General features: G+C 48.1%; 1 protein-coding gene across 1 annotated transcript; it reads left to right on the forward strand.

The window, feature by feature from the left end:
• Nucleotides 1-3488: 3488 nt before the first annotated feature.
• Nucleotides 3489-13539, forward strand: LOC135559418 (uncharacterized). The gene is made up of 5 exons (XM_064993569.1): nt 3489-3539; nt 8590-8786; nt 9207-9434; nt 9504-9812; nt 13404-13539. The coding sequence occupies exons 1-5, from the start codon at nt 3489-3491 to the stop codon at nt 13537-13539; spliced, it is 921 nt and encodes a 306-aa protein (XP_064849641.1).
• Nucleotides 13540-16306: the final 2767 nt, after the last annotated feature.

Here is a 16306-nt window from a genome sequence, read left to right on the forward strand (position 1 = left end):
CCTGATATACCCTGATACTACCCTGATATTGCCCTGATACTACCCTGATATTGGCCTGATACTACCCTGATATTGCCCTGATATATTGCTCTGCCACTACCCTGATATTGGCCTGATACTACCCTGATATTGCCTGATACTGACCCTGATATTGGCTACCCTGATATTGCCTGCCACTACCCTGATATTGCCCTACCCTGATACTACCCTGATACTACCCTCCCTGACTACCCTGATATTGCCCTGATACTACCCTGATATCCTGATATTGCTCTGCCACTACCCTGATACTGCCTGATACCCTACCCTGATATTGCCCTGCCACTAACCTGATATTGTGACATTTCCCGATACTGCCCTACATACTACCCTGATACTACCCTGATATTGCCTGACTACCCTGATACTACCCTAATACTATTGCCTGATACTGCCTGATATTGCCCAGATATTTTCCTACTACTACCCTGATATTGGACTGATATTGCCCTGCCACTACCCTGATATTGTCTAAAGATATTTTACCCTGATATTGCCCTGACTACCCTGCATGTATTGCCCACTGCCCTGATATTGCCCTGCCACTACCCTCATATTGCCCTGCCACTACACTGATATTGCCCTGCCACTATCCTGATTTGGCCGGCATATTGTGCAGATATTGCCTGGCCCTATCCTACTACTACCCTGATATTAACCTAATATTGCCCTGCCACTCCCCTGTTATTTTCCTGGTATTTCCCTGCCACCTCCCTGATATTGCCTTGAAATTGGCCTGATATTGCCCTGCCACTACTCAGATACTACCCTGATAATGTCTGTGGAGGAACAAAGAGGAAGGATTTAGGGGTTAAAGATCATTTATATTGACATGGAGGGCATAAGGTCTGTCTTCATGGTAAAAACAAGCTTCCCATGGTGTTTGTGAAAGAGTAGAATTCCACCAAGACACCTGTCATCTCTCTTGACTGGTTTGGGGTGTGTGTGTGTGTGTGTGTGTGTGTGTGTGTGTGTGTGTGTGTGTGTGTGTGTGTGTGTGTGTGTGTGTGTGTGTGTGTGTGTGTGTGTGTGTGTGTGTGTGTGTGTGTGTGTGTGTGTGTGTGTGTGTGTGTGTTTTAACTACGCATCCAGGCATACACACACACACACACATCCCAATGCACTCTGAGCAAAGTGAATGTGAAAACTGAAAGTGGAGAGAATGATTGATTATAGTCATATTCCTTGACTTTAGCAGAGACATTCTGTCCTTCATGCATCTGCTCTACTGCCATAACTCTAGTCCAATAAGTTCCTGTTTTCATCACCTTCAACTCTGGGATAGAATACTAAACACTTCACACTGCCAAAAACTCACACACACAGACTACGAGTGTCAGCCAACACAACTTACCAACATTACGTCCAGGAATACGACTTTCCCGAAGCGGATCCTCTGTTTCGACCACCAACCAGGACAATCGGATCCCAGTAGGCGACCCCAAACAATGGCGCCGCAAAAGGGGTAGACGGGGCGGTCTTCTGGTCAGGCTCTGTAGACGGGCACATTGCTCACCGCTCCCGAGTTCACTAGTAGCCAATGTCCAGTCTCTTGACAACAAGGTAGATATTGGAGAAAAAAATCTGTTTCACGGCAACATGGCTCACTCGAGATATGTTATCAGAGTCGGTACAGCCACTCGGTTTCTTCAAGCATCTCGCCGACAGAAAAAATCATCTCTCTGGTAAGGAGAAGTGCAGGGGTGTATGCCTTATGATTAACGAGTTGTGGTGTGATCATAACAACATACAGGAACTCAAGTCCTTTTGTTCATCTGACCTAGAATTCCTTACAATCAAATGCCAACCGCATTATCTACCAAGAGAATTCTCTTCGATTATAATCACAGACATGTATACCCCCCCCCCAAAGCAGACGCCCCGACAGCCCTGAATTAACTTCATTGGACTTGAAGTAAATTGGAAACCATATACCCTGAGGCTGCATGTATTGTAGCTGGGGATTTTAACAAAGCTAATCTGAAAACAAGGCTCCCTAAATTTTATCAGCATATCGAATGCACGACCCGGGCTGACAGCATTCTGGATCATTGCCACTCTAACTTCCACGACACCTTTCGGCAAATTTGACCACGACTCCGTTTTGTTGCTCCCCGCCTCGAGACAGAAACTAAAACAGGAAACGCCCGTGCTCAGGTCTGTTCAACGCTGGTCCGACCAATCGGATTCCACGCTTCAAGAGTGCTTCGATCACGTGGACTGGGATATGTTCCGGATAGCCTCAGACAACAACATTGATGTATGCGCTGATTCGGTGAGCGAGTTTATTAGCAAGTGCATCGGTGATGTTGCACCCATGGTGACTATTTAAACCTTCCCCAACCATAAACCATGGATTGGTGGCAGCATTCACGCAAAACTGAAAGCGCGAACCACTGCTTTTAATCAGGGCAAGGCGACCGGAAACATGACCGAATAGAAACAGTGTAGTTATTCCCTCCGCAAGGCAATCAAAGAAGCTAAGCATCAGTATAGAGACAAAGTGGAGTCGCAATTCAACGGCTCCACCTTACATATCACCTCCACCCTACCTGACACCCTAGAACCATTCCAATTTGCTTACCGCCCAAATAGGTCCACAGACGACGCAATCACAATCACACTGCACACTGCCCTAACCCATCTGGACAAGAGGAAAACCTGCGTAAGAATGCTGTTCATCGATTACAGCTTAGCATTTAACACCATAGTACCCTCCAAACTTATCATTAAGCTCGAGACCCTGGGTCTTGACCCCACCCTATGCAACTGGGTCCTGGACTTTCTGACGGGCCACACCCAGGTGGTGAAGGTAGGAAACAACATCTCCACCCCGCTGATCCTCAACACTGGGGCCCCACAAGGGTGCGTTCTCAGCCCTCTCCTGTACTCCCTGTTCACTGATGACTGCGTGGCCATGCACACCTCCAACTCAATCATCAAGTTTGCAGACGACACTACAGTGGTAGGCTTGATTACCAGCAACGACAAGACGGGCTACAGGGAGGAGATGAGGGCCCTCGGAGTGTGGTGTCAGGAAAATAACCTCACACTCAACATCAACAAAACAAAGGACATGATCATGGACTTCAGGAAATAGCAGAGAGAGCACCCCCCTATCCACATCGACAGGACAGTAGTGGAAACTTTTAAGTTCCTTGGCATACACATCACAGACAAACTGAAATTGTCCACCCACACAGACAGAGTGGTGAAGAAGGTGCAACAGCACCTCTTCAACCTCAGCAGGGTGAAGAAATTTGGCTTGTCACCGAAAACACTCACAAACTTATACAGATGCACAATTGAGAGCATCCTGTCGGGCTGTATCACCACCTGGTACAGCAACTGCCTACGCTCACAACTGTAAGGCTCTCCAGAGGGTAGTGAGGTCAAACTACCTGCCCTCCAGGACACCTACACCACCCGATGTCACAGGAAGGCCAAAAATGATCATCAAGAAGAACAATCACCTGAGCCACTGCCTGTTCACCCCGCTGGTGAGGTCAGTACAGGTGCACGAAAGCTGGGACCGAGAGACTGAAAAATAACCTCTATCACAAGGCCATCAGACTGTTTTTTTTTACCTTTATTTTACTAGGCAAGTCAGTTAAGAACAAATTCTTATTTTCAATGACAGCCTAGGAACATTGGGCTAGCTTCCTGTTCAGGGGCAGAATGACAGATTTTGTACCTTGTCAGCTCGGGGATTTGAACTTGCAACCTTTCGGTTACCAGTCCAATGCACTAACCACTAGGCTACACCGCCGCCCTGACTGTTAAACAGCCATCACTAACATTGAGTGGCTGCTGCCAACATACTGACTCAAATCTCTAGCCACTTAATGATAAAAAAATTGGATGTAATAAATGTGTCACTAGTCACTTTAAATAATAAAAAATAAAAAAACAATGCCACTTTATATAATGTTTACATACCCTACATTACTCATCTCATACTGTACTTTATACCATCTACTGCATCTTGCCTATTCCGCACGGCCATCGCTCATCCATATATGTACATGTTCATATTATTTTTCATTCCTTTACACTTGTGTGTATACTGTAAGTTAGTTGTTGTGCAATTGTTAGATTATTTGTTAGATAACACTGCATGGTCGGAACTAGAAGCACAAGCATTTCAACTACACTCGCATTAACATCTGCAAAACATGTGTATGTGACCAATACAATTTCATTTGATTTGATTTGATAGAACCAAATATCTTCTGCTGTCTGTCTCTCTGAGTATCTGGGTGTCCTGTCTCTCTCTCTCTCTGAGTCTCTAGATCTGCTGTCTGTTTCTCTGAGATTCTGGATGTCCTGTCTCTCTCTCTCTCTGAGTCTCTAGATCTGCTGTCTGTTTCTCTGAGTATCTGGATGTCCTGTCTCTCTCTCTCTCTGAGTCTCTAGATCTGCTGTCTGTTTCTCTGAGTATCTGGATGTCCTGTCTCTCTTTCTCTCTGAGTCTCTAGATCTGCTGTCTGTTTCTCTGAGTATCTGGATGTCCTGTCTCTCTCTCTCTCTCTCTGAGTCTCTAGATCTGCTGTCTGTTTCTCTGAGTATCTGGATGTCCTGTCTCTCTCTCTCTCTCTGAGTCTAGATCTGCTGTCTGTTTCTCTGAGTATCTGGATGTCCTGTCTCTCTCTCTGAGTCTCTAGATATGCTTTCTGTCTCTCTGAGTATCTGGATGTCCTGTCTCTCTCTCTGAGTCTCTAGATCTGCTGTCTGTCTCTCTGAGACAGCAGGGTGCGTTCTGAGCCCTCTCCTGTACTCCCTGTTCACCCACGACTGAGCGGCCACGCACGCCTCCAACTCAATCATCAAGTTTGCGGACGACACAACAGTGGTAGGCTTGATTACCAACAACGACGAGACGGCCTACAGGGAGGAGGTGAGGGCCCTCGGAGTGTGGTGTCAGGAAAATAACCTCACACTCAACGTCAACAAAACTAAGGAGATGATTGTGGACTTCAGGAAACAGCAGAGGGAACACCCCCCTATTCACATCGATGGAACTGTAGTGGAGAGAGTAGCAAGTTTTAAGTTCCTCGGCATACACATCACAGACAAACTGAATTGGTCCACTCACACAGACAGCATCGTGAAGAAGGCGCAGCAGCGCCTCTTCAACCTCAGGAGGCTGAAGAAATTCGGCTTGTCACCAAAAGCACTCACAAACTTCTACAGAGGCACAATCGAGAGCATCCTGGCGGGCTGTATCACCGCCTGGTAAGGCAACTGCTCCGCCCTCAACCGTAAGGCTCTCCAGAGGGTAGTGAGGTCTGCACAACGCATCATCGGGGGCAAACTACCTGCCCTCCAGGACACCTACACCACCCGATGTTACAGGAAGGCCATAAAGATCATCAAGGACATCTACCACCCGAGCCACTGCCTGTTCACCCCGCTATCATCCAGAAGGCGAGGTCAGTACAGGTGCATCAAAGCTGGGACCGAGAGACTGAAAAACAGCTTCTAGCTCAAGGCCATCAGACTGTTAAACAGCCACCACTAACATTGAGTGGCTGCTGCCTACACACTGACACTGACTCAACTCCAGCCACTTTAATAATGGGAATTGATGGGAAATGTTGTAAATATATCACTAGCCACTTTAAACAATGCTACCTTATATAATGTTACTTACCCTACATTATTCATCTCATATGCATACCTATATACTGTACTCTATATCATCGACTGCATCCTTATGTAATACATGTATCACTAGCCACTTTAACTATGCCACTTTGTTTACATACTCATCTCACATGTATATACTGTACTCGATACCATCTACTGTATCTTGCCTATGCTGCTCTGTACCATCACTCACTCATATATCCTTATGTACATATTCTTTATCCCCTTACACTGTGTATAAGACAGTAGATTAGGAATTGTTAGTTGGATTACTTGTTGGTTATTACTGCATTGTCGGAACTAGAAGCACAAGCATTTCGCTACACTCGCATTAACATTTGCTAACCATGTGTATGTGACAAATAAAATTTTATTTTATTTGATTTGATGTATCTGGATGTCCTGTCTCTCTCTCTCTCTGAGTCTCTAGATCTGCTGTCTGTTTCTCTGAGTATCTGGATGTCCTGTCTCTCTCTCTCTCTGAGTCTCTAGATCTGCTGTCTGTTTCTCTGAGTATCTGGATGTCCTGCCTCTCTCTCTCTCTGAGTCTCTAGATCTGCTGTCTGTCTCTCTGAGTATCTGGATGTCCTGTCTTTCTCTCTCTCTGAGTCTCTAGATCTGCTGTCTGTTTCTCTGAGTATCTGGATGTCCTGTCTCTCTCTCTCTCTGAGTCTCTAGATCTGCTGTCTGTTTCTCTGAGTCTCTGGGTGTCCTGTCTCTCTCTCTCTGAGTCTCTAGATCTGCTGTCTGTTTCTCTGAGTATCTGGATGTCCTGTCTCTCTCTCTCTCTGAGTCTCTAGATCTGCTGTCTGTTTCTCTGAGTATCTGGATGTCCTGTCTCTCTCTCTCTGAGTCTCTAGATCTGCTGTCTGTTTCTCTGAGTATCTGGATGTCCTGTCTCTCTCTCTCTCTGAGTCTCTAGATCTGCTGTCTGTCTCTCTGAGTATCTGGATGTCCTGTCTCTCTCTCTCTCTGAGTCTCTAGATCTGCTGTCTGTCTCTCTGAGTATCTGGGTGTCCTGTCTCTCTCTCTCTGAGTCTCTAGGTCTGCTGTCTGTTTCTCTGAGTATCTGGATGTCCTGCCTCTCTCTCTGAGTCTCTAGATATGCTTTCTGTCTCTCTGAGTCTTTTGGCATCCTGTCTCTCTCTCTCTCTCTCTCTCTGAGTCTCTAGAGCTGCTGTCTGTCTCTCTGAGTCTCTGGGTGTCCTGTCTCTCTCTCTCTGAGTCTCTGGGTGTCCTGTCTCTCTCTCTGAGTCTCTGGATGTCCTGTCTCTCTCTCTGAGTCTCTAGATCTGCTTTCTGTCTCTCCGAGTCTCTGGATGTCCTGTCTCTCTCTCTGAGTCTCTAGATCTGCTTTCTGTCTCTCTGAGTCTCTGGGTGTCTTGTCTCTCTCTCTGAGTCTCTAGATCTGCTTTCTGTCTCTCTGAGTCTCTGGATGCCCTGTCTCTCTCTCTGAGTCTCTAGATCTGCTTTCTGTCTCTCTGAGTCTCTGGGTGTCCTGTCTCTCTCTCTGAGTCTCTAGATCTTCTTTCTGTCTCTCTGAGTCTTTGGGTCAGACGAATCACTTTCCATGTCTGGTCTCGAGTAAGGACAGGTAATCATTACTTAACTCAGTACATTTTCTCAACCAAATAGAGGGTGAAAAAGTGGTACCTTAAGTGTTACATAACTCCATGTATGCATTTTCCTTCAACCTGATCGTTTTTAAGTATATACGCTATAATGCCACTTAACCCTTGTGTGGTGTTCTGGTCTGTGGGACCCATCTTTGATGTTTACTAAAATAAATAAAAAATCTACCAGAGACTCATTGGCACGCTGTGCACCCCCCTACACATTTATATTACATATGTTGTGTTCGGGTGCACTGGACCTGAGGGTAATACAATTGTGGAAATGTGTGTATGTGAAAACAAGTAAAAGTGAAACAGAAAGGTTTGCTGTGAGCCTTCACTCTGTCTTCCTCCTCTCTGGGCCTGCTGTTTTAACAAAGCACCAATAACCTGTCTGCCTGCCTGTCTCCCGCTTTTCTCCCACTCTACCCTTTTTAGTGAGTGAAACTACACAATGTATTGCTGGAACCTGCACAATGTTATCACAATACATTATTTCTATAAATTATTTCGCAACATTGTAAAAAGTGCAGTATTTTCCAAAACTCTACCCCAGCCAGGTGCAAATTGGGGGAGGGACACAACAAATAAATAGCATTGCATGTGTGTCCTTACCACAATCAATCAGTATGGCAAAAATAATCTCTGCTTAAAAAGGGCCTTATAAATATTTTTTTGCAGAGAGAGAGAAAAGCGAGTGTGGAAGGAGCATCTTCCTCTTTGGAAGACAAAGATTTTCAAGAATATGAAGATAATGTCTCTGTCAATTCGGAGTCTGACAATGAGTTGGAAGAAAGAGGATGAGATTGACCCTCACCCAGCCTGTCAGCAGCCAGCCCCAGTACCAGCCTGTCAGCAGCCAGCCCCAGTACCAGCCCATCAGCAGCCAGCCCCAGTACCAGCCCTTCAGCAGCCAGCCCCAGCACCAGGCCTTCAGCAGCCAGCCCCAGTACCAGCCCTTCAGCAGCCAGCCCCAGTACCAGCCCTTCAGCAGCCAGCCCCAGTACCAGCCTGTCAGCAGCCAGCCCCAGTACCAGCCCTTCAGCAGCCAGCCCCAGTACCAGCCCTTCAGCAGCCAGCCCCAGTACCAGGCCTTCAGCAGCCAGCCCCAGTACCAGCCCTTCAGCAGCCAGCCCCAGTACCAGCCCTTCAGCAGCCAGCCCCAGTACCAGCCCTTCAGCAGCCAGCCCCAGTACCAGCCCTTCAGCAGCCAGCCCCAGTACCAGCCCTTCAGCAGCCAGCCCCAGTACCAGCCCTTCAGCCAGCCCCAGTACCAGCCTGTCAGCAGCCAGCCCCAGTACCAGCCTGTCAGCAGCCAGCCCCAGTACCAGCCCTTCAGCAGCCACCCCAGTACCAGCCCTTCAGCAGCCAGCCCCAGTACCAGCCCTTCAGCAGCCAGCACCAGTACCAGCCTGTCAGCAGCCAGCCCCAGTACCAGCCCTTCAGCAGCCAGCCCCAGTACCAGCCCTTCAGCAGCCAGCCCCAGTACCAGCCCTTCAGCAGCCAGCCCCAGTACCAGCCCTTCAGCAGCCAGCCCCAGTACCAGCCCTTCAGCAGCCAGCCCCAGTACCAGCCCTTCAGCAGCCAGCCCCAGTACCAGCCCTTCAGCAGCCAGCCCCAGTACCAGGCCTTCAGCAGCCAGCCCCAGTACCAGCCCTTCAGCAGCCAGCCCCAGTACCAGCCCTTCAGCAGCCAGCCCCAGTACCAGGCCTTCAGCAGCCAGCCCCAGTACCAGCCTGTCAGCAGCCAGCCCCAGTACCAGCCCTTCAGCAGCCAGCCCCAGTACCAGCCCTTCAGCAGCCAGCCCCAGTACCAGCCCTTCAGCAGCCAGCCCCAGTACCAGCCCTTCAGCAGCCAGCCCCAGTACCAGCCCTTCAGCAGCCAGCCCCAGTACCAGCCCTTCAGCAGCCAGCCCCAGTACCAGCCCTTCAGCAGCCAGCCCCAGTACCAGCCTGTCAGCAGCCAGCCCCAGTACCAGCCCTTCAGCAGCCAGCTCCAGTACCAGCCCTTCAGCAGCCAGCCCCAGTACCAGCCCTTCAGCAGCCAGCTCCAGTACCAGGCCTTCAGCAGCCAGCCCCAGTACCAGCCCTTCAGCAGCCAGCCCCAGTACCAGCCTGTCAGCAGCCAGCCCCAGTACCAGCCCTTCAGCAGCCAGCCCCAGTACCAGCCCTTCAGCAGCCAGCCCCAGTACCAGCCCTTCAGCAGCCAGCCCCAGTACAAGCCCTTCAGCAGCCAGCCCCAGTACCAGCCCTTCAGCAGCCAGCCCCAGTACCAGCCTGTCAGCAGCCAGGCCCAGTACCAGCCCTTCAGCAGCCAGCCCCAGTACCAGCCTGTCAGCGTCCAGCCCCAGGACCAGGCCTTCAGCAGCCAGCCCCAGTACCAGCCCTTCAGCAGCCAGCCCCAGTACCAGCCCTTCAGCAGCCAGCACCAGTACCAGCCTGTCAGCAGCCAGCCCCAGTACCAGCCCTTCAGCAGCCAGCCCCAGTACCAGGCCTTCAGCAGCCAGCCCCAGTACCAGCCCTTCAGCAGCCAGCCCCAGTACCAGCCCTTCAGCAGCCAGCCCCAGTACCAGGCCTTCAGCAGCCAGCCCCAGTACCAGGCCTTCAGCAGCCAGCCCCAGTACCAGCCCTTCAGCAGCCAGCCCCAGTACCAGCCTGTCAGCAGCCAGCCCCAGTACCAGCCCTTCAGCAGCCAGCCCCAGTACCAGCCCTTCAGCAGCCAGCCCCAGTACCAGGCCTTCAGCAACCAGCCCCAGTACCAGCCCTTCAGCAGCCTGTATTTCCATAAAATACTGCATGTAAAATTTCTCCTTCCAATTTGTCAGTTCAATACAATAAACATTTTTTTTTAAATGAATTATTATTCCACCCATGTCTTGAATATAATTAATTTTGGTTTCCAAAAAAAAAGCTTTTTATTGATAATAGCGTTTTTATTGATAAATATGATCTATCAGAGGTAAATGGCAAATATTAATAATTTGAGTCAACATTTAAGAATGTTTACGTGAATTGTTATGGCTGCATTGTTTTAAAAACCAAATAATGTTGTGGATCAAACAGGCCCGTGAACATTGGGTGAATAACAAAAACATGAACACCACACAAGGGTTAATTTTACTGGTAAAAGGCCCACCTTGTCCCCGAACACAGAGAGAGAGAGAGAGAGAGAGACAGAGGTTGAGAAGAGAGGAAATTAATTGCCTTTTCAGGCAAATTACTCAGACCTTCGCACACACGCACACACGCACGCACACACGCACGCACGCACGCACACACACTTCTCTTAGAGCAGCAAACACTTCTGTGACAGTAACACTCATACTCAAAACACACATATACACACACACACACACGCACACACACACACACTTCTCTTAGAGCAGCAAACACTTCTGCCACAGTAACTCTCATACTCAAAACACACATATACACACACACACACGCACACACACACACTTCTCTTAGAGCAGCAAACACTTCTGTGACAGTAACACTCATACTCAAAACACACATATACACACACACACACACGCACACACACACACACTTCTCTTAGAGCAGCAAACACTTCTGCCACAGTAACTCTCATACTCAAAACACACATATACACACACACACACGCACACACACACACACTTCTCTTAGAGCAGCAAACACTTCTGTCACAGTAACACTCAGACTCAAAACACACATATACACACACACACACGCACACACACACACTTGTCTTAGAGCAGCAAACACTTCTGTCACAGTAACACTCATACTCAAAACACACATATACACACACACACACGCACACACACACACACACACACACACACACACACACACACACACACACACACACACACACACACACACACACACACACACACACACACACTTCTCTTAGAGCAGCAAACACTTCTGTCACAGTAACACTCATACTCAAAACACACATACGGGACTAAAAGCACTGATTCCAAACAGCTAAGAACTGCATACTAGCTAGAAACTGGTATACAATAGTTGGAAAAACAGTTGGAACCAATGCTTTCCAAATACACATACAAACATACAGTATAATCATCTGTGCACAACACCCAGAAACAAACACACACTTCTCACATCCATAATGACCTCAATATATAGGGAAAGTGTTCTTCCGATTAAAATATTTTTTTATAGGCTTTTTACACACGCTCACTTACACACATGTACACACACACACACACACACACACACACACACACACACACACACACACACACACACAACCCCCCACACACACACACACACACACACCACACACACACACATAACCACACATGTACACACACACACACACATAACCACACATGTACACACACACAACCCCCCCCACACACAAACACACACACAGTCACACACACGTATATACACATTTACACATAGTACATGATTGAAAGTACAGACACTCACAGGACAGAAATCAGCCCACGAGAACTAGAGCTTTGAACACTTTTATGTACAATCTAATGCATAGTCCTTCCATTATCACTTAGACTGGTGACATTACAACTATTTTGTTTGTACTTCAATCATGTTTGTACTTCAATAATTTTTGTTATGCTATTTTGGTAAAACTCTTTTGCAATTATCCAAAGCAATCAGAAGCAAGACTGCCACGCTCACTTACAAACAAACACACACACATACGCGTATGCAAACGCACACTCACGCACACACGCACGCTCACATACACACACACACACACGCACAAACTTGAACTGTATAAACACACTGATGCATATTTCACGCACCACACTTACATCACCAGCACCCTAAATGACATGATGGGACACACTTTAAGTCCTTTTCAGCGTGCAGTTTTTCATGCTCTTTTGGTCCACCCATAACTGTCTTCTTGGGAACACAGCCTTCAATCAGTCAGGCAGCTTTTTGGTGTTTATATTCTTCTTCTTCGTATTCTTCGTATTCTTCTTCTTCTTCTTTATATTCTTCTTCTTCTTCTTCTTCTTTATATTCTTCTTCTTCCTCTTCTTCTTTATATTCTTCTTCTTCTTCTTTGTATTCTTCTTCTTCTTCTTCTTCTTTATATTCTTCTTCTTCTTCTTCTTCTTCTTCTTTGTATTCTTCTTCTTCTTCTTCTTTATATTCTTCTTCTTCTTCTTTATATTCTTCTTCTTCTTCTTCTTCTTCTTTATATTATTCTTCTTCTTCTTCTTTGTATTCTTCTTCTTCTTTGTATTCTTCTTCTTCTTCTTTGTATTCTTCTTCTTCTTCTTCTTTGTATTCTTCTTCTTCTTCTTCTTTATACTCTTCTTCTTCTTCTTCTTTATATTCTTCTTTGTTTTCCTCCTTGTCCATCATCCCTTATCACCTCTTCTCATCATCTCTCTCTCTCTCTCAATTCATTTCAAAGGGCTTTATTGGCATGGCAAACATATGTTCACATTGTCAAAGCAAGTGAAAAAAACTCAAACACAACAACAACCAACAAAACTGAAATAAACAAAACAAACACAACAACAACTAACAAAACCAAAAATTAAGAAAACAAACACAACAACAACAAGCCATTCAAGATAATAACAACGTTAAAAATGTAATATAACATTTCAAATGTTACATAAGCTATGTTGGGTTGTGACAATGTGCAAATAGGACAATGTATGAATGACGAGGGGAAAATACATATATTTACATTGGTGTTTCTGACCCACTGGTTGACCTTTTCCTGTGTCGGTGTCACGTTCTGACCTTTATTTCCTTTGTTTTGTCTTTATTTCGTATGATCAGGGCGTGAGTTGGGGTGGGCAGTCTATGTTTGTTTTTCTATGTTTGGTTTCTGTTTCGGCCGAGTATGGTTCTCAATCAGAGGCAGGTGTCGTTAGTTGTCTCTGATTGAGAATCATACTTAGGTAGCCTGGGTTTCACTGTTGGTTTGTGGGTGTTTGCTTCCGTGTGAGTGTTTGTCGCCATACAGTACTGTTTCGTTTTTTGTAGATTTCACATTATCGTTCATTGTTTTTGTTTGTGTGTTCATTTGTCTTCATTAAAAACCATTATGGACACTTACCACGCTGCATCTTGGTCGATCCTTACTCCTCTTCAGACGAAGAGGAGATCTGCCGTTGCAGAAACACCCACCAACCAAGGACCAAGCAGCATGGCAGCAGGCAGCAGCAGCAGCAGCAGGAGAGGCAGCGATACCTGGAGAACTGGACTTGGGTGGAGATTCTGGACAGTAAAGGACCCTGGGAACAGCCAGGGGAATATCGCCGCACCAAAGCAGAGAGGCGGCATTATGAAGAGCTAGCACGGCAGAGCGGCTGGAAGCCCGAGAGGCAGCCCCAAAAATGTATGGGGGGACACACGGGGAGTGTGGTGAAGCCAGGTAGGAGACCTGCGCCAACTTCCCGTGCTTACCGGAGAGCGAGAGGGACCGGGCAGGGCATCGAGCCAGGTGCCATGAAGCCGGCTCTACGCATCTGTTCTCCAGTGCGTCTCCTCGGGCCAGCGTACATGGCACCAGCCTTACGCATGGTGTCCCCGGTTCGCCAGCTCAGCCCATTGTGGGCTAATCCACCTCGCCGCACTGGCCTGGCTACCGGGAGCATTCAACCAGGTAAGGTTGGGCAGGCTCGGTGCTCAAGAGCTCCAGTGCACCTGCATGGTCCGGTCTATCCAGTGCCACCTCCACGCACCAGCACTCCGGTGGCAGCCCCTCCGCACCAGGCTGTCTCTCCGTCTTCTGCCTACAGGTGCTCCCACCTGTCCAGCGCTGCCAAAGCCTTCCTCCTGTCCTGAGCTGCTAGAGTCTCCCATCTGTCCTGAACCGCCAGAGCCTTCCTCCTGTCCTGAGCCGCCAGAGTCTCCCGTCTGTCCTGAGCCGCCAGAGTCTCCGGTCTGTCCTGAGCCGCCAGAGTCTCCGGTCTGTCCTGAGCCGCCAGAGTCTCCGGTCTGTCCTGAGCCGCCAGAGTCTCCGGTCTGTCCTGAGCCGCCAGAGTCTCCGGTCTGTCCTGAGCCGCCAGAGTCTCCCGTCTGTCCTGAGCCACCAGAGTCTCCCGTCTGTCCTGAGCCGCCAGAGTCACCAGTCTGTCCTGACCTGTCAGAGCCACCAGTCTGTCCTGAGCCGCCAGAGCCGCCAGTCTGTCCTGAGCCGCCAGAGCCGCCAGTCTGTCCTGAGCCGCCAGAGCTGCCAGTCTGTCCTGAGCCTCCAGAGCCGCCAGCCAGCCAGGAGCCGCCAGAGCCACCAGCCTACCTGGAGCCACCAGAGCCGCCAGCCAGGCAGGAGCCCCAGAGCCGTCAGCCAGCCAGGAGCCGCCAGAGCCTTCAGCCAGCCAGGAGCTGCCAGAGTCGTCAGCCAGCCAGGAGCTGCCAGAGCCTTCAGCCAGCCAGGAGCTGCCAGAGCCGTCAGTCAGCCAGGCGATGCCAGAATCGCCCTTCACTCCGGCGCTGCCGAAGTCTCCCATCCCAATCTCCATTTGGGACCCATGGCTAGGGTCTGCAGTCGGAGGTCGTCGGCAAGGGTCGCCGCTTATAAGAGGCCACGGGGGCGGTTGAAGAGGCGGACAAAAACTGTGGTGAAGTGGGGTCCATGTCCCGCACCAGAGCCGCCACCGCGGACAGACGCCCACCCAGACCTTCCCCTATAGGTTCAGGTTTTGCGGCCGGAGTCCGCACCTTTGGGGGGGGTACTGTCACGTTCTGACCTTTATTTCCTCTGTTTTGTCTTTATTTACTATGGTCAGAGCGTGAGTTTGGGTGGGCAGTCTATGTTTGTTTATCTATGTTTGGTTTCTGTTTCGGCCTAGTATGGTTCTCAATCAGAGGCAGGTGTCGTTAGTTGTCTCTGATTGAGAATCATACTTAGGTAGCCTGGGTTTCACTGTTGGTTTGTGGGTGTTTGTTTCCGTGTGAGTGTTTGTCGCCACACGGTACTGTTTTGGTTTTTGTAGATTTCACGTTATTGTTTGTTTTTGTTCAAGTGTTCATTTGTCTTTATTAAAAACATTATGGACACTTACCACGCTGCATCTTGGTCCGATCCTTACTCCTCTTCAGACGAAGAGGAGATCTGCCGTTGCAGAAACACCCACAGTAAGTAAGCCACACATTTTGCTGCTGGGTTTGCACACTGCGATATTTCACCTACCAGATACAGGAGTTTGTGAAAAATGTGATTTGTTTTCGAATTCTTTGTGGGTTTTTGTAATCTGAGGGAAATATGTGTCTCTAGTATGGTCATACATTTGGCAGGAGGTTAGGAAGTGCAGCCCGGTTTCCACCTCATGTTGTTGGCCACATATCCTGTCTTCTCTTGAGAGCCAGGTCTGCCTATGGCGACCTCTCTCAAAAGCAAGGTTATGCTCACTGTACATAGTCAAGGATTTTCTTAGCTTTGGGTCAGTCACAGTAATCAGGTATTCTGACACTGTGTATTCTCTGTTTCGGGCCAAATAGCATTCTAGTTAACAAAGTTTTTTTAGTTGATTCTTTCCCATGTGTCAAGTAGTTTTGTTTTGTTTTCTTCATAATTTGGTTGGGTTTAATTGTGTTGCTGTCGTGAGGCTCTGTGGGGTCTGTTTGTGTTTGTGAACAGAGCCCCAGAACCAGCTGGCTGAGGGGACTCTTTCTAGGTTCATCTCTCTGTAGGTTAGGGCTTTGTGATGGAAGGTTTGGATATCGCTTTCCTTTAGGTGGATGTGGAATTTAACGGCTCTTTTCTGGATTTTGATCATTATTGGTTATAGTCCTAATTCTGCTCTGCATGCATAATTTGGGGGTCGTGCGTTGTACTCTGAGGATATTTTTTGCAGAATTCTGCATGCAGAGTATACATTGGGTTTTTGTCCCATTTTGTTAATTCTTGGTTGTTGAGCTCACAGAGGGCTATAGAAGGCAATATGTTCTATAACTGATTCAAGTAGTTTTAGCCAGATCCTAATTTGGATATTGAATTTGATGTTCATTTTGATGTCATAGAAGGCCCTTCTTGCCTTGTCTCTTAGATCA

The sequence above is a fragment of the Oncorhynchus masou genome, chromosome 18 (genome assembly GCF_036934945.1).
Source record: "Oncorhynchus masou masou isolate Uvic2021 chromosome 18, UVic_Omas_1.1, whole genome shotgun sequence".
NCBI lineage: Eukaryota > Metazoa > Chordata > Actinopteri > Salmoniformes > Salmonidae > Oncorhynchus > Oncorhynchus masou.